This window comes from Phyllostomus discolor, chromosome 5 (genome assembly GCF_004126475.2).
Source record: "Phyllostomus discolor isolate MPI-MPIP mPhyDis1 chromosome 5, mPhyDis1.pri.v3, whole genome shotgun sequence".
In the NCBI taxonomy this organism is placed as follows: domain Eukaryota; kingdom Metazoa; phylum Chordata; class Mammalia; order Chiroptera; family Phyllostomidae; genus Phyllostomus; species Phyllostomus discolor.
The window spans coordinates 34,254,873-34,278,863 of NC_040907.2; the positions used below are offsets into that span (position 1 = coordinate 34,254,873).

General features: G+C 40.5%; 1 protein-coding gene across 7 annotated transcripts in view; it reads right to left on the reverse strand.

The window, feature by feature from the left end:
• Positions 1-23,991, reverse strand: part of LOC114496646 (BEN domain-containing protein 5) — a 1,079,970-nt gene that overhangs the window by 281,310 nt on the left and 774,669 nt on the right. For all 7 annotated transcript variants that reach the window (XM_036026057.1, XM_036026055.1, XM_028512265.2 and 4 more), the window contains exon 6: positions 19,108-19,147. In XM_036026057.1, the coding sequence (XP_035881950.1) occupies positions 19,108-19,147 (40 nt within the window). The remainder of the gene's footprint in view (positions 1-19,107; positions 19,148-23,991) is intronic.

The window sequence follows — 23,991 nt, forward strand, 5'->3', positions numbered from 1 at the left end:
TACACAAACCTACACCTGTGTTAAAATTCATAGAGCTGTACACACAAAAATAGTCAGTTTAACTGTGTGCTAACCTAAAAAATTAAATTTAAAAAAAAAAGCTTTGCTATACTGGCATTAACACCTAGTATCTGAGGCCTCCGAATTCTAAGGTGGCTTTTTAATCTAGGGGTAGTTTCTTGGTTATTCAAGCTACGTCTCATTACAAAATGTGGAAAATGAGAGAAAAGAGACAGGTTGTGGACAGTGTGGAGGTAAATGGGAGACTGCTTGTCTAGAAGTTTCTAAAGCTAGAGCAGCTATTTCATTTCAATTCAATCCTGAACTTTCAAAGAGGAAACAGCCCCCCTCCCCTTTTTAAAGCTTTACTTGTAAAACTGTCCTTGCGCCGAGCCCGCAATAAATCTGGGCTATGGTAATACCCATGGAGAAGGCGAAAGGGGCCTCCATAAACCATGTGATTTGAACTACTACAGATGTTGCAGTGGGAATTTATGGTTTTCGACGGATCCTTATCTCTTCTTGCCAGTTTCTGCACATTGAATCATGCACTGGCAGAGTCTATTTTAAGAGCCATCATTTTTTCTTTAAATATTAAAAAAAATCTGTGGCAATTAATTTCCTCCATACTGTTCTATCATGACAAATAAATGTGAAATGCATATTTACAGAGCACATGTAATTGCATTTGGGCACATGCAAATGACATGCAAATCTTACATTCTAAATGAGTTTGTTTATCATTCCTGAATTCTAATCCAAGGACCTTACTTTTAAAATTCAGTTTACATTCTGACATGTATACAAATGAGTTTGACTCTGGAAAATAACTTAATAAACTCGGGGTTAGCTATGCAATTAGAGGAGGCATCTGGGAGCTATAAAATCTGGGAAACAACATTTACATCTTTTTCTGCATTCATGGTTTCAATTTCCTAGCTCAAACCCCCCTTCCCACCAGCCTGCACTTCTCCTCACTCCTCCCCTCACCCCACCGCCCCATTTCCCGTCGTCTCTGCAATCCCATAATTTGAAATTACTTCACTTCTTTTTCTTCCTTGGGGGAAGGCATGTAAGTGCATTTCACCAAGGATGACCTAATCAAGTCATTGTCCTCAATGCAGCAATTTCAAAAACTAAGATCAGGGTGAGAAATGAAATGAAACTAGCAGAATTAGCATGGGTCAGGACTTTCATTCAGGTTTCTTATTATTATGGCTGGCCCAGTTCTCCTGTGAGTGCCTACGTCCTCCCATGGATTGCTGACCATCTGAAGAAAGCTATGAACAGTCACAAGTCTGATTTACCAAAGGTCATAAGAAAGAGAAAACAGTGGGATCATATTCTGCCAGAGCTTTTAGAGGGAAGGAAACAGAACCATAAAACAAAGTGGAATGGAGGTCCCTCAAAAATTAAAAATAGAACTACCATATGATCCAGCAACCCTACTTCTAGGCATATATCCAAAAGAACTGAAAGCCGGGTCTTGAGAAGATAGTTGCATGCACATGTTCAGAGCAGCACCATTCACAATGACTAAGAGATAGAAACAACTCAAATGTGCATTGACAGAAGAATGGATAAACAAAGTGGTGTACACATACAATGGAATATTGTTTAGCCTTACAAGAAAGGAAATTCTGACACTTGCTACAACATGGATGAACCTTTTTGAGGATACTATGCTATGTGAAATAAGCCAGTTACAAACCGATAAATATAATATGATTCTACTGATATGAGGTATTCGTCACAGAAGCAGAAGGTAGAATGGCTGTTGTTACCAGGGGCAGGTGGAAAGGGGAGAGAGGGTTGCTGTTGACTAGGTGGAGACTTTCAAGTTTGCAAGACTGAACATTCTGGAGATGTGCTCCACACAATGTGAGCACACTTAACGCTATTGAACAGCAGACTCAAACGTGGTTAAGTTGGTAAACAAACACAAACTTCAGGCACTCCCCAGGGAAGGGGTACCTTGGGGAAAGAAACACTTTTATATATAATAAAATTACCTTATGTTGGCACAATAGTGGTTGAGCTAAGGTTGTAGAACTATAGGTGTTTTAAAAATTTTTTATGATTCCCCAAAAAGTTCATGAGGTGGTATTTTACTTATAGAATATACAAATTTCTAAGAATGGTGTTTTAATATAAAATAGCTTGTTAAAATGGAGGTTTTAAATTAAGTTCAAAAGATCTTCTTTTTGGTTACTAATATAAATCAGTTTTGAATAATGGTGGGACAGCCTCTTGCGACTCCTGTTACTAGGTAAACGATGGTCTCCAAGCCAAATCTGGCCTGCTGTCTGTTTTTATGTGGCCCATGGGCTAAAATGGTTTTCATTTTTTTAAAGTGGTTGAAAATGATCAGAAGGAAGAATAACATTCTGCGACATGTAAAATTATGTCATATTCAAATTTCAGTATCCACAATAAAATTTTATTGCACACACACACAAAACCTGAAAACCCCAATTGTGAAGGTCGTAGAGGCACAGATTCACAGGGTGTTCCAATCAGAAAGACCTCCTGAACTCATCTTGTGTGAACTTCTCATTGTACAGAGAAGAAACAGAGGATGAGAGGTAAAATGACTTGCCTTAAGTCATAATGAGTTAATAGCACTGCTGAAACTCTAGGCCGAGCCCTTTTCTCTTATTATACTGGGCAGACCAAAGGGTTAACTTATGACTCAGCATTCTCTGCTGCTTCTTTCTGATCCTTGTTTTTGGATAATGTATATTGAATTTATATTTATCATAAGCCACGCACACTGTACAGTGCTAGTGCGTTTAGTCCTCACACTGCTCTATGAGGAAGGTTGGATTGTTGTATGACATCTAACCTGCAGAGTCATTACTCTCCTCCTCTGCCCTTCTGCACCAGCCATGCTGATCTGTGTCAGATCGCCTTTGGGGCATCCTGTCCTCTGGCTCCCACCTACTACAGCCTCTCAGGGCCTTAGCTCTCCCTGACACCCTCCCACTGCAGGATCTTCAACCTCTCCATCTCCTGTGCCTCCAAGTCCTACCCCACATCATTAATCAACATGTTCAAATCCCTCTCCACTTGAAAAAAGAGCCTATCCCTCAGACCTACATTTCCTCTTTCCTTTCTTTCCCAGTCAAGCTTTATGAGAGAGTCGCCTACACTTGCAATCTCTCCTTCAGTGTGCACTGGCTCCTGACCCCACTGCAATCTACTATCCACCCCCACCGCAGCCCATTTCACAAGGACTTCTTTGTGATTTGAATCAATGGACACTTTTTAAATCTTCTGCTTATACACCAGTGATCACTCCCTTTTCTTTTAAACGCATGCTCTCACTGAACTCTCACGTTCAAAGTCATATGTCCTGTATCAGGAAACACAGAGAGATAAACACTCACTCCATTGTTGCAGCCATTTTCAGTGTGTTCTGTGCCCCGTGTATGCTGTCCTCTTGGCTCAGGATATGCCCCCATTACCACTTGTGCCCCTGCTTTGAGCCCCTGTGCTATGAACGCCTGTGTATCCTTGCAGATCCAACTGATATTAAACTATGGTACTTACTTCCAAAGGTTTTTGTAAAGGTTAAGTGAGTTAATATAGGAAACATACTTAGAATAGTGCCTGGCATGTAGTGGGCACTGAGTAAGTGTTGCTTGTTACTGTTATCACTGTTTCTGCAGCACAATCTGGAGTACCTGGTTCAGCAGAAGCCAATGTAACACGAGGCCCAGGATGCAACAGGGCTGACCTGGCCCGCTTCCTGGAGGGTACTGGTTTAAGGGGCACAAACTCCTGGGGTTATCAGCAGTGTGAGACCAACCTGGGAGATACCAGAGAGGACCTCAGGACCCAAACACATTATTTAGATTACACTTTTGATTGCCTTCCTCACTTCCTGTCCCCCACACTCCCCTCCACTCCCCAGTAAGTAAAAGAAGATAATTGTACTTTAAAAGAAAGGGGCCTTCTATAGGTACCTGGGTTATTGTGAGTCTCCAGTGTGCTGGCCTATGGTAAGTACTCAGTAAATTTGTAGATTGAATGAATGGTGAGTGGCAGGACACAAGGAGCAGGTACAGACCAGAGGAAGAAAGTGCTTCCTGCCTACCTTCACACTGACCTTGACTCTGTCTCAGGCTTTAGGCCTTAGACTTCCCTCTTGTAAGTGCTGAGGTCTATAGCTTCTTTAACTGCCATTCATTTACTTCATGACCTCTGGAGAGTCCTTTCTCTCATTTGGGCCAGCAGCTGGGCCAGTTCAGGTATGGTAAGTAGTTTTTATCTCACATGTAGGTATCAGCCTTTGAACAGTGCTGGTTAAAGTACTATGTTGAGAGACTTTGAAACTGAATCTAGACTGAGCAGAAAAAAGCTTCATAATGATTTAGTGATGGCATGGGTCTATGAGATAGGTGATTGGTGGTTCATGTGTCATCTATATTTTACTCCTGAACTAGATAACGTACTCTACAACCATTTTCTTTCTAGCAGACCCAGGCTTAATCAGTACATCAATTATGGTTCTTTTCTCACTACAAGATATAATCAAGCTTTTTGCACATGCAAGTTATCCAGAAAAAAACTTACTCAAACAAAAACTTCTCCACTACTCACTACTTGAGTAGATGAAATGAAGGTCAAAGACGGCCCTTCCAAAAAGGAAAGGGTCAAAAAAGGCCCAGGCTTTGGAGTCAGTGTGCTCAGCCACTTACAACCTGGATGATTCTGAGTGAATCATACAACCTGTCTTAACTTTAGCTGCTTCTTCTCCAAAGTGGGATAATAATATTTAGAATCACAAGATGGTAATTAGGATTTAGAAAAGTACAAAATATATAGTACTTGGCACAGTAAGGTACTCTGCAAGGGAGACCCTCAGTATTAATTCCATCTTTCATCTTCAAAGTGAGTGCAGGGACCCCTGGGCTATAAATGCCTGAGGGATAGAGATTGTGTCCTATTTGTCTCTTCATACCTGGTTCTTGATGCAAAATAAATGTTTAAGAAATATTTAGTGACTTGCATCAAATCACATTTAGTAGAAATGAAATTAGACTATCTTTTAGATTCTCTTAGTACCCAGCACAGGACCTGGTGCATGATCAGTGCTCATAAACACTTGTAGAATGCAGTCCTCTGGTAGCCGGACTCCAGGATTCCATGAATGGAGAAGCATATAATTCTCAGAGGGCTACTAGAGGGAGGGCCACATGCCCACACACTGCTGGCACTATCTCATCAAAGGGCTGCCACTTGTGGCTGCTGTGCCATACCCTCCTTCTCAGAGGAGAGAAAGTGGCCTTGACAAGTCTGTTATGCCTCTTCTGCATTTCTATGGAGAAAAAGAGTCTGATATTCTGCTGTGGCCCCAGGGGACACTCAGAAACCACAGCCTCTCCCATGCGGGGCCCGCCTGTGTTGTTCCTGCTGGGCAGTGAGAAAGCCATTGCTCTCCTTTCCCACCTTGTTAGCTTCCCTTTGACGTCCCCTTCCTTGTCCCAGTGACACTGAATGGGCCGCAATTTCACATATCTGAGTCATTATCTCACTGTTCTAAACGACATATTTTTGCCACGGGCCCTGTAACTGTTCTCCTTTAGGTGAGTCCTGAAGAATTTCACAGCCTTAATGAGTACATCAATTATTGTTCATGGAAGAGCCGAATGTCTCCTTAAAGGTTATTTGAAGGTTGATTGCTATCTCAGTGCTTATATCCAGCAAATCTCTCTCAGCCTTATGAATGCATTTGACCTTTTTATAGGTACAGCGGAAAAAATAACAGAACAAAAGTTAATTTAGACCTCTATAATACAACATTTTTTTTCTGAAAGAAATGAAAGGGCATTGAAATCGATACCTGCACAATAACACACTGATGAATGTTGGGACCTAATTTTCTCATTTTGCTAACTCGAGATTGGGAATTCTGAATAGTTTTCAATCCTGCATTCTTTGGGTACTATGAAGTCTGCCGTATTGTGTCCACACAATGCTGCTGCACACTCATTATGGGAGTACCAGTGGTCCTGAAAAGGTCAGTTAGTTAGAAATGTCATCGTTCAATGGAGCCTCGCAGACCTATGTGCATACAGATCCAATTAGAGTGGCCGGGAGCAGCCACTGTAAGCCAGAATTCTAATGAGCAAGTAGAGGAAAGAGGGAGGCACCTTTTTTTGCTTTCTTCTTATCCAAAAGAAATGGAGATTGCTTTTCAGCCACCCTACATGGGGTTGTTTAAACTTTACTAAACACCACTTAGGCTCCAGGTAGGCTGGAAGGGGACCCCCCAGGTTCTGCAAAGGCTAGAACAGCCAGCTGTTGAAGGGAGAGAAATGAAGCAGACCAGAGGAGTACTTCAGACTTAAGGCTGGTGAAATGGGTCACTTTGCTCAAGAATTACCGTATTTCACCATGTATGATGCACAATTTTTTGACCCAAATTGTTTAGAGAAAAATAAGGATGCACATTATACATGGGTATATTGATTCCATACCATGTGCATAATAATAGGGTATTATACATAAAAATGGGGGTGTGCATTATACATGGCAAAATATGGTAATTTTACATTCTTCAGATTGTGGGTGCGTGGAATCTTCTCAGCCCAGTGGGCCAAAAATACTTCTTACATTTGTGACCAAAGCAAAGGGCCTTACAGCTCAGGTCTGTGTTAGGATGAAAAGACACAGATGAACAAATGCAGCTATTTATTTATGGAAGAAACAGTAGCTAGACAATTCTCAGTACTTTTCTCAGAAAACCCTGCCAATCTGGAAAAGCGAAACCATTATTCATACATATATCTTGGGAGTAAGGGGAGAATCCTTGAAGGAATGAGAAAAGGTAAGCGTGTCTGAAAGAAAACAAAGACCTAGTACAGATGTTCCTCGATTTAGAATGGGGTTAAGTCCCGATAAACCCATCATAAGTTGCCAATATTGTGAATCTAAACACATTTAGCATATCTGAATATCATAGCTTAGTCTAGCCTACCTTCCAGTGTTCAGAACATAATATCCAAAAAGTGCTGGCAATGCAGCACTCTGTAGAGTGCCTGTTGCTGACCCCTGGGACTGCGTGCCTGACTGGGAGCTGGGCTCAGTGCTGCCACCCAGCATCATGAGAGTATGTCGTACCATGTGTTGCTAGCCCAGGAAAATATGAAACTTTAAAGCATCGCTTCTACTAAATGCATATCACTTTCATACCACTGTAAAGTTGAAAATTCCTAAGTTGAATCATCATAAATCTGGGACTGTCTGTGTTGGTTATCATAATCACCAGCATTAGCACTCGATAGCCAGCCTCCATGAGGGCCCCTAAATGATCCTCACTTCCTGGTATTTGTGTCCATGCCTACTCTCCTCCCACAGTGAACAGGCTGATTTGTGTAAGTCTATATCACAAAAGACACTGCAGTTTCTACCTTGTTTTCTCTAGCATGAGTCACTCTGAAGGAAGTCAGCAGCCATGTTGTAAGGATTCTCAAGCAGCCCCACAGAATGATCTATGTGGAGAGGAACGGGGGCCTCCTGCCAAAAGCCAGCACCGACTTGCCACCAGTGTTAGTAAGTCACCTTGAAAGATGATCTTCCAATCCCATGCAAGCCTTCAGTGAACCACAGCCTCGGCTGACATCTTAACTATAATTCATGAGAGTTCCTAAGCTAAAACCATCCAGCGAAGCTGCAATCAGAATCCTGACCCATACAAACTGTGAGAAAATAAACATTACTGTTGTTTGAAACTGCTAAGGTTTGAGGTAATCTGGTATGAAGCAATGCAATCATTATTTACTTAAATTCTACTATGGGTCATGCACTTTACTATTTTGGCCACTTCACATATATCATATCTATTCACAAAATTCTAAAAACAGTATTATTATCATTCTGATCTCACAGATGGTAACATGGAAGCAAGGCACAGAAAAGCTTACAGAGTTTCCCAAGGTCAAACTCTAGGTATCAATAGAAGAGATGGGATTTGAACACATAATGTATATGTGTACTACAAATTCCTTGCTCTTCTACCCATACCCTGCTGCTACACACATGTACAATAAATAAATAGGTAAATAAAAAGTGTACAGAGCTCATGCCTGCTTTTGTGGTCATTTGGAGCAGATTAAGATACTTCCTACAATGAACAATTCTATGCCGATAAATTGGATAACCTAGAAGAAACAGATAAGTTCCTGGAAACATACAACCAACTAAGAAATGAATCAGGAAGAAATAGAACATCTGAACAGACCTGCCCTAATACCCTTGGCCACAGATGTGGCTCTAGCTCTAACCAGGAAGGCTCTCCTTGGGTCCAAGCCCCCTCCTAATGATGAGTCTGGTCACTGCCCAGAGATTCCAGCTGTGGAGCCCCTGCTGTATCCGGCCTTTGTGCAGAAGTGCTATTACAGAACAGATCAGTGTTTGCCCTGTTCTCAGACCTTATAATTCACACAGCTGGTTTAGCTTGAGCACAGAGATAGTCATTGGAAAAGTTCAAGTGATTTGGGGCTATTTCCAGGTAATACCAGTCCCCAACTTATCCCCCAATTTCATGTATGATGTTTACACTTTAATTCTCAGCAAATCGGCACAGATTTCCCTGGACACAGATACTTGTTCAAAGAAGAAGTCATAAGGAACCAATCAAAGAATAAGAAGCAATAGAGGTTCTTCTGGGACATCTGTGTGAGTCTTTATGCTTTTTCCTACTGGACTAGAATTTGGGAGGATGCAAATTCTTCCATCTTAAGGCTGTATGTTGTCTGGGAATAGAATTACCACAAAGCTAGTTAAGTGAAGAGGAGAAAAACAGACAGGGTCCAATGACCCCTGAATCAAGATGCACAGAAAGGCAGATTTATTTCTGGACTATTTACATGAACCAATGGATTACCATTTTTTGCTTAAAATTAAGCTAATTTAGGTTCTGATTAAAGACTCCTATGTACATAGTTCCTGAGCCTTAACTTGACCTTTCACACTTTGAATTCCATGCAGGTCTGAGGTCTGCGTTCTAGCTGGCTCCATCCCGACCCGACCTCTCTCATGCTGGTCAGCTACAGCGCTTTTCCATGCCACACCTCCACACTCCTCTTTCCAGAGCTCAGTCCACCCATCTGGGTGTTCCAGAATGGGACCCTTGACCCCTTTCCCATGAATTTCTTCACCACAGTCCTGGGATACGGTGTCCTATACAGATATCCCAGGAAAAACATCCTAGGAACATAGATAGCACTCAGGTTGTCTCCTGGGGACCTTGAGAACATATTTCTCCTTCCCTTTATTTTCTCAGATTCTGAAATTTGTTTATATAGATTTAATACATTTCCTGAGTAATAACACCCCATGCCATTGTTTTTCACTGTTGATATGAGGTGGAAGTTGGGGATGGAGATGGGAACATAAATTGATACAATCTTTCTGGAAAATGAGATGGCAACAAGACTCAATAATGCCTTAAAAATATTAATGCTCTTTGGCCCAATAATCCCACTTTAAAAATATTGAGCATAAGAAAACTTATGCAAAAAAAGTAAAAGGATGTTTTTACAAATAATTTTATGGTAGTTATTTATAAAAGAAAAACATCTGGAAATAACACATGCTCAACAATAGGACATATATGTTTATAAACCAGGCTACATATGAAAGATGGAAGGTACTAGAGCTTTTAAAAATAAGCATGCCTTTAAAAGGCTCATAAAATGATCATGGATCTATTAAGTCCATCCCTAGCAATCTATTTTAAGACAATAACCTAAAACGTAGACAAAAAATATACACAAAGGTTAATAAATTATTCCTAAGATTGAGTAACTAGAATCAAGTTAAATATCCAATATTATTGGCGTGGGAAAATCTTTCTGTTATAATATTAAGAGAAAAATCAGGATAACATTTTACATCTGTATTTTGTAAACTATGTAAAACAAAAGTATACATGCATTAAAAGGGCAAAGAAGTAAATGTGTTAAAATATTAAACAGTGGTTGCCTCTGGCAGATTACTGATATTTTCATCTTTATAACTTCTCTGGTTTTCGAAATTTGCACCATGGCCATGTGTAATTTTTAATACAGAAAATTATTGTAAAAAAGATGGTATGTAAACTACACAGCAACATAAAAATTGTTTAGGAAATAATGTTAAGTGAAAAAAGATATATCTAAAAATTTACTGTGATTGCAATTATGTAAATATGTTTCTGCATATAGACAAGAACGGAAAAGGAAAATGTATACATAGAATTAGGTTTGTACTGTGCTAAGGCTGTGGGATTAGGAGTAGTTTATTTTTCTTCTCTAAAGATCTCTTCAAAGTTATTTTGAGGATGTGTATGCGTTCATGAACCACCCTCTCCATGCCTGTCCACTGTGCTGCTAACTTTCTGGCTGTGAGGCCAGGAGTGCACTGATTTGGCTTCGCTCCTGGTCCTGGCTACTCTGGACTGACCCTATAGGCCAGGTTGGCTCCAAAATGGCCACGAGGCAGCTGATAATGGCTAATTTGGCCTCTCTTGTTCCTTTTGTCTCCAGAGGGGCTAAATTTACATCTTGAGACAAAGCCTGAAATTGTCATGTAATAGCCAGCAGTCTCAGCCTACCACCATTTAACATTATTATTTTAACAATGCTAAGAGGAGAAAAAAAAACTTTGTGAATATTTTTGATCAGGAACAAATCTAGCTGTAAGTTTTTTGAAGGTTTCTATGATATCTCAGGATAACAAGTGTCTCTTCAGGATGTAGCCTAGTTAGTGGAAAAGTCCTAGTGACTACTCTGTCTCTGACATTCCTGGTTCTCTGTAGCCCCAGCAAAATGGATCAGCATGAATTCTGTCTGGGAAAGAAGACTCCTCAGACCAACAGCACAAATGAAGTAATATTTAAATATTTTATTTACTTATTTTTAGAGAGACGGGAAGGAATGGAGAAAGGTGAGAGAGAAACATCAATGTGCAAGAGAAACATTAATTGGCTGCCTCTTGCACGCCCCCAACTGGGGAACTGGCCTACAAACCAGGCATGTGCCCTGGCCAGGAATTGAACCAGAAGCCTTTCAGTTTGTAAGCTGGTGCTCAATGCACTGAGCCACACCAGTCAGGGCATAAATGAAGTAATATTTACATGTATCAGTGGAAAAGACAAAGGATTTGAAATCAGACAGATCTAGATTTAAATCCTGACTCTGTCACGTATAAACAGTGTGCATGTGGGCAATTCACCTAAGCACGCAGCACCTTTGTTTCTCATCAGCAAAGCAGGAAGGACAATACCTGTATTGTGGGATAGCAGGGAGAATTATGTGAAAAATATATGTAAAGCACTTGACACATCTTTGGCACTGAGTGCCAGCATAAGATACTTCCTAAACACTGTCCCTTTAGTGTATACCATCAAAAAGCTATGACTGTCTGATAGAGTGCCAAGACAATTCATTGGGGAAAGAACAGGCTTTTCAACAAATGGTGCTGGGAAAACTGGACATCTATATTCAAAAAAGGTAATTTGGGCTTCTACCTGATGTCATATTAAAAAAGTTAACCTGTAGGAGTACATCTCTGTGACCTTGGGTTAGCCAATGTTTTCTTAGCTATGATACTAAAAGTACAAGCCACAAAAGAAAAAAATGATAAATTGAGTTTCATCAGCGCTACAAACTTTTTTGCTTCAAAAGGCATCAAGTAAGTGAAAAGACAACCCATAGAAAAGGGAAAATACTTACGAATTATATAGCTGATAAAAGACTTTGTACCCAGATTATATATTTTAAAACTCTTATAATTCAACAATAAAAAGAAAACTACCTTTTTGAATTTAGGAGTAGGCGTATGACTTGCTGTGACCAAGTATACCTGGGCAGGAATGACGCCTTCCTCAGTTTTTAAGAGCGGGTGCCTGGCTCCCCGTGTCTCCCTTTCCCCTTTGTCCTGATGCTCCACATGGAAGGTGCTGTCAGTACCTTCCCACAACCTCACATGTCCTCCTGCACCCATTTCTGTACATGTGTAATAATGTCCAATTGCTGACACCTGCAAGTCTCTCCTGAGGGCTATCTCTGGCCACTGGGATCTGTACATCCACACACTGAGCAGAATCGATGTATCAAGGAATTAACACACCCACTGTCAAGCCCTGTCCTTTGCCCCTCAGAGGGATAATTCCAACGCTTACTCCCACACTGGCTCTCGGGGTGGTGGCTAGCTTGATAGCAAACCTTTCTTGGTTTTCTTCCTTTTTTTGTATCACTTTCTCATCCCTACCAGGGTCTCTGGGATCATCTACCAAATAAACTACCTGCACTAAATCTTCTCAAGGTCTGATTGTTAGGGGATCCAAACTAAGATAGCCAGCAATGTTCCCAACAGAAGACACTAGTCAGCCTGGGTACCAGAGTAAAGATGACGTAAGGGGGAGCTGATGCCAGTCCATGTGGAACGTGTACCTGAAGTGAAAAGTAAACCTTTGTTTTTTTAAGCCCCTGCAATTTTGATGTCATTGTTACTTCAGTGCCATGTAGTCTATGTATATTTTGGCAGTAATTCTCATTCTAGGAACTTTTTCCAAAGAAATAATTAAAGATGCACATGAAAATCTTTATGTAAAAATATTCTTTGTGGTATTATTTATAATTAAATAATTGGGGACAATTTAATATATAATAGGAGGATTAACATATAATAGAATGCATTTTAGTCACATTAAATTCCCTCTTAGAGAATATTTAATGACATTGAAAAATGTTCACACTATTCCAATAAAACAGTTTATATAGTATCATTCTAACTTTATTTTGAAAATTACATATATTTGTATATACATGTACAGAAAATAACAGTTTCTCTTCTCAGTCTTGTGGTTAGGGTTTTACTTGGATAGGAAATAATAATTCCTCATACTGCCTCCCTTCATTGACAGGTTATAGGAAAATAAAATTTCCAAAAAATAAAAGAGAAACTATAGTTGGACTTCTGGATCACATGACTATATAAGTTCACGTTTCAATAAGCCTACTCATTTCCACTAAGTAGTAATATTGAATAATATATAAAAAAAGAAATAAAACACATATTTGGGCCCCACTGTGAGGGAGACTTCTCCATGAGGCTGAAACGCACAGGAATGCAAAAAGATAACTGAGCCTGAGGTCACTGGCCCACTAAGGTCTGGATATGCAGCTGGGCAGTCGCAGCTGAAAGCTTGCTTTATCCCATCTTATTCTGTGGAATAATAGAGTCTCAAAATGCTCTGTAAGAGATGATGATCAGAGACAAGGTGTTCTGCTTAGAGCAAAGATCAAGAGTGGAGCTTTCCTGTCATGAGAGGAACCCAGGTAAAACAGGGATGTTGCAGAACTTTCTGGGAGACAGCTCCTGTGCATAACAGACCTGGCGAGGGCAGGGACAGACACTCCGGAACCAGAAGCAATGCTAAGCTATTCTGACTTCGTGGTCACTAGATCTGCCATATCCCCAATATTTACTGGGTCTTATGCTGAGGACGTGGGTCGAGGCAACTGCACAAACCACCACACAGGGAGACAGGAGCATAGTGGGAGTTTAGTGGGGTCAGGGATGGGGGTGGGGAAACAGAACCCTTTCCCCTCGCAATGATTTTACACATTAAAATTTCAAACTGTATAAAGAAATAGAACACTAAAAATGATACTAAACAAAATCAACAATTGTAACCTGAATTTGCTCCAGATGAAACTCATTTTATAGAACAAAAATTTTAAAGTAAGCCAATTGAGGGTATTCAAAGAAACAAGGCAGATGTTAAGACAGAATAAGAAACTATGAAACAGAATAGGCAGAAATAAAACAAGAACAGGTGAATATAAACAAAATTAGAAATCTTTTGGATATTAAAATATATAGTCATTAAAATATTGAAAAAGACAAGACAGCCCTGGCTGGTGTAGCTCAGTGGATTGAGTGCAGGCTGTGAACCAAAGAGTCACTACTTCAATTCCCAGTCAGGGCACATGCCTGGGTTGCAGGCCAGGTCCCAGTGGGGGCCACTTGAGAGGCAACCACACATTGATGTTTCTCTCCCTCTCTTACTCCTTCCCTTCCCTCTCTCTAAAAATAAATAAATAAAACCTTAAAAAAAAACAACCTCCAGAAGCAAAATGATTAAAAAAAAAAAAAAGAAAGAAAAAGACAAGACAAAGTCAGATTAGATGTAGTCAAAGTGAGTTTATGAATGCAAGCTACTTGTGGGGGCCTCAAAATCAGTGCACTAAGGTAAAATGATAAGAAAAATCACAAAAAAATAGTTAAGAACCAAGCCACTTGAGAAAATCCAATAGTTACCTAATAAAAATTCTCGAAGAAGAAAATCAAGGGAATGGTGGCAAAGCAACATTTGAAGAGATAATTTACCAATAATTTCTCAGAAATAAAGACAGATTCTCAGATGGAAAGTGTACTCACAGTACCAAGCAGGGTGAATAGAAATAAATTCATAACTAGATACATCAGAGTGAAAAAGCAGAACATTACGATTTTTAAAAATCTTGAAACTTAACCAAGAAAACATGTTACCAAAAACAACTAAATAATGGCAGACTTCTCATCAGAAATTAATGTCAGAAAATAATGAAAAAAATCTCAGAGTACAAAGGAAAGTCCTCAGAGTAGCCAAACTATCATTCTAGAAGAAACATCAAAATAAGGACACATGGACTAAATTAGGTATTAATGGGTTCACTTTAGTAAGGTAACATAAGGTGACCTTGGGATACAATAAATAAGAGAATGAAAAATCTATAAACTGTGTAAGAAAAGTCAATTAGCTAATGATGATGACAATAATAATAATAATAATAATAAATACAATGACTATTCTTTGCAAGAGTTTAACTTAAAAGTCTAAACATGAAGAACTAGGTGCTGACAGACAGGGGAGTGGTTAAAGCAAGTGAAGTCTCTTTTGTGGCTGAAAGGATGACAGAAACTTCAGATGACTGCAGACTCTGTAAGAAAATGCATAGTCAAGTATGTGCCCTAAAGAGACCCAGTTAAGTTTAGAAATAAAGTCTGTAACATACAGATCTGCAGATGGGGGGAAAAAAGGCAGGTAGTATATAAAACATGATCCAAAAAAAAGGAATGGCAAAAGAAAAAATAAAGAAAATGAATGATAAACAGAAAGGACAAATATGGTGGTAGAAATATGTCCAAATACATCAATAATTATAATAAATGTAAATAGATTAAATCCACATTACAATGTAAGGATTATTATATTTTAGTTTTTTAAAAGAGGATAACTGTGCTCTCAAAAGATAACTATAAAAGGTAAAAGGAGAAGGAAATCTTTCTACTAAGGATAAAGACAATTTTAAAATTAAGATTTATTATAAATATGGTGTCAGTGAAGAGTAAGAACGGTAGACCAATGGAACAGCACAGAGAGCTCAGAAACAGACAGGTGCTCTGTGTCGGAAAACTGATACATAACAGATGCATGATTGCTGATAAATGAGAGAAACAATGGACTAGTTTTTATATGGTTCCGAGACAATGGGTTCCCTATGCATAAATTAAAAAATAGTTAAATATCTAAGTCATATTACACACAAATATGACAAAGATAATAAATATGGCAAAGATTGGCCTTAAATGACATAAATTCCCAAGTATGATACAAAATTTGACAGTTCTTAGAATTAAATACAGGAGAATATGTGCCCAGGTAGGGAAGGATTATTTAAGTCAGTCAAAAAAGCAAGCTCATAAAGTAATAGATCGATATATTTAGCTACATTAAAATTAAAAAAACCTTCCATATATCAAAATGTATCATAAATCAAGTAAGAAAACCCAAGGCACACTCTGGGAGGAGATATTTGCAATGCATATAAGTGACAAAGTATTGATAATCAGAATAATAATAACTACAAATGAATGCAAATAAAAAACCAATAAAATTGTGAAATGTATGAAAAGTCAATTCACAGAAGAATAAGCCAACATGGCCAAGAAATATATGAAAAGATATATTCCCACCAGTAATCAGGGAAACACATATTACAAAAGCAATGGGATACCATTTCACATTTATCATGATGGTGAGTATAAATTTATGTCTGACAATCCCATGTTTGGGAGTCAGGGAAATGGAAACTCTCATACTTTGTTGTTGGAAGTATAAATTTGTTTAATTACTTTAGAAAACAGTTGGCCAGTATGTAGTAAATTTGAAAATGCACATAATCAGTAATTCTTCTTCTAGCTATATGCTCTAGAAAATTCTCCTACTTATGCACAAGAGGAAATCCACAAAAAGGTTCTTAAAAGCATTATTTGCAATTGCAAAATAACTGGAAATATCTTAAATTATGATCAATAAAATGGATAAATAAGTTGTGATCTAATCATTTGTGGAATACTATATAGCAGTTAAGATGAATGAACTAGAGCTGCACATTTCTAATGAATGAATCTCTATAATATAATAATGAGTAGGGAATAGTTCACAGAATAACATTTATGGTGTGACACCATTTGTAAAAATTTATAAAATGACACCAGTTATATATTTGAACACATGGGTATGGAGAAACATTGAACTCATTATAGTGGTTACCTATAGGGGGAGGGGAGAGAGGCGGTATCAGGTATTAGCAGATAAAAGTCTCAACCAGGTTTCTACATTTTTTTAAATAGGAGACTTATTGGCATAAATGGTACAATGTTGGTATGATAAAGCCAAGGTGTTAGGGGAGGCAGTAAATGGCTGTTATTACATCTCTGTTCTTTTCTGTGCCTATGAAATTATTCACAATAAAGAAAATAAGAGTTTCAAGAAGACAACATATATGTTTAAGGCTTCCAAATTCCCAACCAGCAGTCTGCAAGACTTTGTCTGTGAAGAAAGGCAGCATGGGACTGCAGCTCTGCATTGAGGATGGTCTGGAGAGGTGTGCAGACAAGCTAGTGCCTTCCACTGGCAGCTCCAGAGGGGTAGGGAGCCTACCGCTGGCTGCTGCACCTTCTGGTGAGGTGGAGAATGGGGATGACTTTAAAAGTACACAAAGAGCTTTTCACATTGAATGGAGTTGTCCAGATAGCATGAAGTCTAATAGTGCTTCCGAACCTTTCCAAGTCATAGTGCACACAGCTGATATTTGTCTGGCACACTGGAGTAATGGCTTCCACCATGCAGGCGCCGGCTACCTCACATCCTACTCGTGCCTCAGAGCCGAGTGGAGCAACACCACACATTATCACACAAGTGTAGCCTACTTACAGTATACCAGGGTGCCATAACACACATATTCTTTTCTCATCTGAAAGGAGAGAAAATGACAGACTATCCTAAACTCTGACAGCACTTAGCGTTTTGTAATTCCACAGCTGTCCGAAAGGAGTGCACTGAGGGTCATAACTGCTTTTGCTTGAATTTGTGCAGCAGCAATGAGGGACAGAAAGAACTAGCACAAAAGAAATGCAGTTAACAGAGACTGAATGTTTTCTTCTAAAGTTTTCAGCACAGAGAGCACACCTGGTCACCTTCCCAGGCTAGTCCTTCTTCATGAGCCATCCTCCAACTCCATGCCACCTACCAGGCAGCTTCCCCATTCCCTATGATTTTAAAACATTTCTCAGGAGACAGATCCAGAACCCTCTACAGTTTATACATTGGCAGCATATCAGGGTGTGACCGAATAAGACTGGGATGTGGAAGTAGGTAACCTGGGTCAGTACATGTGAAATGGAAGAGGATACTTGTACAGAGCAGAGCAATCAAACAGGACAGAACCAAGAATCAATCACCAGCTCCTTCGTGGGGAGAAACTGGTAGGTCACACCCTTGTCTGAGCCACTCTTGTTATGTTAGCTTATGATTTGGAATTTCTATATATGTAATCATATGTGCGTGTGTGTGTGTGTTAAACATAGCTCATAATATGGGATAGATTAACCATTATTCAAACTAATTCATCTTTGTTCTTCCGAAGTTGCAAGTTCAAAAACCTCTATCTGGTAGAAATATAGTAAGGTCTCCTGAACTGGGTAGATCCAACTTACCTTTGCAGTCACTATCTCAAATGTTAGCTGCGGAGACTGGATGGATAACTATCCTGGTGCTAGGATAGTCCCTGCAGAGGGCAGTTGCTCAGTTTCCTTGGAAGTGAGCTAATTGGGCCTGGGATACAGCATAACAGGCTTGATTCAAGGCAGGGATGATGTGGAACAGGCCTGCTGGTCACTAATACACTGATACACCTCCATACTTACTGACAATCAGCCATTCTTAGAGCCCATCAGCTGTGCCACACAGCCACTCTGCAACACTAGCCCCTCTCCCAGGATCCATCTCCCCACAGTTCAGTAACCCAAGTGCAGAGCCTAACAGAGCAGGGGGTCACCAGGGCTGTTACATATTTTGATTGTCCCCAATGCATGAAGATGAGTCCTCACACCTACTCTTGAATGCTCATTAACCCTGCAGGCACCGTCACCTCCTTGGATCCTCTTGTTGGCCAGTTTTACCTCATTTCTCAAACTAAATAAAATATGTTTCTGCAAAATTAAACATCTCAACCTCTCTCTAGGCTAGATGCCAGGCCTAGGGCAAAGATAAGGCCTTTTAATCCCATGGCCACGGCTGGAGGACTTTACCTTTCCCCCTGAAGGTGAGAGACAAGAGTCATCCTGACACTCAGCACAGACACAAAACCTGGCTACCTTCCAGGCCACCAGACTAGTCCTTCACGAGCCATCCCCCTCTGATTCCATGCCACCTACCAGGCAGCTGCCCCATTCCCTATGATTTTTAAACATTTCCCAGGAGACCAGGACACTTCCTTGACACTTGAGTTCATCAAGTGATTTTGTGAGAACTTGACCCTGGAATATGCAGCAACATCAGAGTATTAGCCCTGCCATCTGCAGAGTCAAGAGGAGGCAGTGAGAGCTGGGAGGGAGAAAAGGCAGCAAGAGCTAGGAGGGAGAAGGGTCATTCATAGTGCAAACGAGTTCTGCTGTTCATTCAGGGAGCAGGGAAGAAGGGCAGAGATTGCATTTGGATAGACAACCAGGCATCACTCTGGGAAATAAGGGAAAAGCCAAAGCACAACGGCCACTCCTACTCACCGGGGCTGGTTATTGTCAGGAGGTCAAGCTGCCGCTGTTGCTGCAAAAGAAAACATACTGTGAGAACACTGATTTAAGCCAGAGACAAACTTGTGCTTAGTAGGTCAGGGTGGACAAAAAGGGCATGTTCAGAACCAGAGTAGGGTATGTGGTGGATAAACTGGTGCTTGCTAACAATTCTGTAGAGAGACAAAGGGAATTGATGGCTTTCTTGTTTGTCCTTGGATGGTCAGGGTAGAGAGAGTCTTAGAGGTCACCCATTCACCCCTGCATGTACTTAGGGAAAAGCCATGGGCTCATTCGCCTGTACCAGATGGCCTTAGAGTTTTCTTTGCCCATGCTGGCTGCACTGCTTAAGTGGTTGACACCCTGGCATTCTCTTTGCCTTGAGTTTTTAAGTTACTGTCATCCTCCTGATGTGCCTATCTAACCAAGATATTCCTGGGCTGCTTTATTTCTTGAATTTGCTCAGCAGGGCTACTACAATTTCAGTTGTTGATGATCAAACTATCAACTATCCCCTCTCTAACTGAATCCTCATCTCTTTGTACCATGCAATTCTCAAAGAAAATATAGTATCTGTGGGGCACACTATGCCATATGGATGAGGCTACATGTGTTTGGAGGTGGCAACTGGCCTTGACCCAAAGCTGAGCTGATCAACACTGCAGGAGGGGTACCCCCTTATCACAGCATACTTATGGGGAAGCTCTGTTCTGGAGCGGATGTCATGGGAACCAGAGGGTGGGAATGTGGGTACTGGAGTTTGCGGAGGACAGTGGTGAGCAACTCTCTTAAACTCTTCAGTCAGTCAGTCAGGACTCCTTACATCCTAATCAACCTCTTTCTCTTTCCTACACTGGATTTTCCATAAATAGTACTAAAAATCTGTATTTTTTTCCTTAAAAGGGGTCCAAACAAACTCCGCTGTGAGAACCATGCTATAGGCTATACATTGTAGGAGCTTCTGATTACCTGGTATTTCATCTAATAGATTCTTTGCCATATTCCACCTTCCCTGTATTTTCCTCTTTATCTCATCTCTCTTTAAGAATAGTTTCCTGAAATTCTGCTTCAGAAGAAAGGGGAAGGCAGCAACATTTTGGGGGTACCAACTACAGACCAGGTACTTTGATGTGTCATTTCTTTTTATACTTTTGTCAATCCTGCAGGGCTGGTATTGTACGGAGAAGAGACACGAGGTTCAGAGCAGAAAAGGCATGATCTGCACGAGACCATGCCTTCATTAAAAGGCAGGGCCAGTACTGGAATTCAGTCAATCTAACCCTGGCTTCAAAGACCAAAATACGACAATGTATATAAATGATTATGATGATGCCTGATATTTCATAGGTGTTCAATAAAAAGAAATGTTTAGTACTGCTGTTATTATTATACATCATATAATTCTTGGTTTATATAAGCTACCTCTTCCCTTTTCATACAATTACGGATGCTTGGAACTCAAAAGTCATTGAGTTGACCTGCTTGGAGAACAGAAATCCTCTCTGCAATGTTCCCACTAGTTGTAAAAACTGCTTCTGTTTCATCATTTTTCTTGATGGGGAACTCACTACTTACTATCAATCAGATAGCTCTACTTTGAGCAGGGTTGAAACCTGCTTTCTTATGACATCATCACTCTTTCCAGCGGCCTCCACCCATGACAAGGGTTTGGGCAGACAGAGATCTGCATTTTCTTTTCTACAGGCTAAGCACTCCCCGTTTCTTTGTCCTTTCCTCACAAGACCTGGCCTCAGATCTCTTCACTCTTGTGGTCACCCCCTCCTCCATTTAACTTTGATCTGTCCCAGTCAAAACCTCTTTAAGACCTCCCCACCCCTGCTGCAACTACTTCTCACTAGCCTAAATGCAGCTCTGCATCCTTTCCTGGCTTCCTCAGTCACACATCCCTGTTCCCTGCTGGCTTGTAACTCTCTCCAGTTGACATTTTCAAGCAAATGATACAGTTCCAAGATGTCCTTGACCTACATTGTGAACACATGTCCTTGTACTGAAATGAAACATGCACATGGGCTAGAAGGAATGCCAGGGCCAGACCGCCTTCCTCCCCAAACACAGAATTAGGCCAGTGGTACATTGCCTCAAGCTGCCTCTGCCAAGGCCAACCTGTGTGGCTTGGCACTTTCCTCATGTGTGTGGAAAGAACACAAAGTGTCCTTCTACTTTTCCACAAGCTTGACTTTATGACTGCTGTTGGTGATGAAGGTCTATTTATCTGAAAAAATGTCTGTTTCCTAATTAAGACCCGTCTTTAAATGGTGACTCTGTGTCCAGGGTCCAACAGAGAAAAAAGGGAAGAAAACCTGACAGGAGGCAGACATACCTGGCCTTGTGCCCTGGTTCTTGTATGTGGCTTTGGATAACTTACTCTGTATCTCTGGCCTTAAACTTCACATGTCCAAAATGAGTGAGTGAGACTGAAATACCTCTAGGGACCCCTGTCAAATGCAACCAGGCACTGTGCTTATGGGCTCCCTCTTCTGGTGTAGACAGTTCCCTGAGAGTCCCTTACCAGGACACTAGGGGCTCCAAGGATAGAGTCAGAATTTAAAAGGGGCCAATTTTTAAGCTTTCCTTTTACATTGCAATTTTCAGGGCATGTGTGTCTTCCTCACTAATTGAGGAACATCCTAAGGGCCTAGAACATATATTATGTAGTCCGTGGTGTAGAGCACATAAAGTAGCCCCCAGTAAAAATTTGCTTCAAGTCAACTGAACCTTTCCTGAAATTCACATTACTCTTTTGAACCCCCAAGCCTTGGTTCATGTTGGCCTCCCTGTCCAGCTTCATTTCTCATGATCTTTGTGAAGGTCCCTTCTTATTCCTCAAGACCTCCCTGAGGTCTTTTCTGCATACCAACTTCCAAACCTAGCTTTCTTTTCTCCCTTCCTCAGAGCAGAATAAATATTTCATTTTGTTCTTCCAATGCATCTTGTAAAACATACCTTTTGTATCATGCTCTGTCTTAATTGACTGTTTCCTTCATTGTTTCTCACAAGGTCCTTACTCAAGGACAAGACTGTGTCCTTTTATCAGTGTGTCTCCAGTGCCCAGCGCAAAGGCCTGGAGGAATGTTTGATGTCATCTAGTTCAAATGATTCAAGTATTCCATAATTCCCACTGCAGTGACCCTGGTTAGGTAGGAATTAGTGAGCATGGAAGTAAGCATGCTTCTGCCTTTCTAGGACTTTCCCTCTGCCACGCCTTTGGCGTTCTCTCCTTTGTGATTTTGCTCCCAACATCTCTGCAGCCAGCAGTACTGCCTGTCCACCTCTTCTGGAAGACCTTCCTTCTTTCACTCCCCCACACAGGATCGCCGTCTCTTCCTGACTCCTACAGCTCCTACTATCTGTGCCACTTCTCCTGTGGGGATGAAGGAAGTCTAACCTGGTGACAAGCCCATTTAACCTACAGTTCCCTGACATATGTGTGCACCACCTAGTGGTCCAAGCAGATAAGTGTAGGCTACTGTTTTAACCTGTAGCTCTAGATAGAATTGCAAAATTCACATGTTTTATGTGCAAATCAAAACAAAATTGTATGTTCAAGAATCACTGTGTAACAATTTTTACTTAAGAAACTGGGATATCCAAGTAATTCCCTCAAAGGCCTTCAAAAATAAGAGGAATAAAGTGAAAAGGAAAACTTCCAATAGTAGTCTACCTAATATAATACACAATGTTAGATGAGGAAATGAAGTCCGTGATTTAGGCAGGTTTGGGAGGTTGGCAGGGCCTGTGGGGATGACAGCTGAGCAGCTCAGCCACTAGCCAACCAAAAGCTACACTCTAAGGAAGGCAGGGCCTTCACATGTTGTGTGGTAGCAGTGTGCATTTTGTGGAGTACGTGTGTTTTGTTAAGTGTATGTGTCTTGCAGAGGAAGGGGCATTCCTCCTCAAGTGACAGAACTCCACAGCTAGACAGGGGGGACTGTGTCCATGTGTGCCGGTGCAGTATTCCCTGGACTCTCAGGGGAGTGTGGGAGTACCAGGCATGGGCCAATTAGGGGTCAACGTGTGAACTCCTGGCTGTGTAGAAGCCCAGCATCCAGCCTTCCCTGGTAGAAGTGGTGCCCCATGGACATTTTGAAGCAACCCATTTCTGTGCTTAAGCACCATGCGATGAATGCTACATCATAACTCCATGAAGACCATTAGGGGTTGGGGGTTCCAAAGACAACAGGATCAATCTCTAAATTTGATGCCAGCCAGGGATGGCCAGAGTATCTACCATGGATGCTGAAGGAATTGTCTATCAGCATCCTCACTCCAAGAGTTATTTACATCCCCCCATGCATTCTGTGTAAGCTGTTTTGTTAATACAATGTTACCCCTCCTCTGGTCATAGTTGACTGCCCCCAAAGCAAAAGTACCAACAGGTGGGCCAGTTAGAAACCTTACCCAGGAATTTCAGATTTTTTATGGGTTCAATTTATTCTCAACAAAAACTACTGTTGTCCTAAGTTAAAGGGCCTAATTTGTTTTGTAATTATGAAAACAACATATGCTTCTTTTTGTCATTTTCCAAATTTTTAGAAAATTCAGAAAGTGAAAATTAATGAAATCCCACTACTAAAAGAGAAGCACAATTAGCATTTTGGTGTATTTTCTTGTTATTTTTTTGTTTGTGAATATTTCATGAGATCATATTTATATATAAAATAAAATATTTTAATTTTTGCAACATTATGTTATTCCTTTGCCCCAGGCCAGGTCTGTGTTTTGAAGTATAATGGTGTAAGTCACACATTTATTGTTATAACTGATATGTTTGCTTTTACTGCTGTGATTTTGTTTCTGGTCCTTTTTTTTCAAGGAAGGTGGCATTAATCAGCAAGATATCAGTAGATACCACTTGGG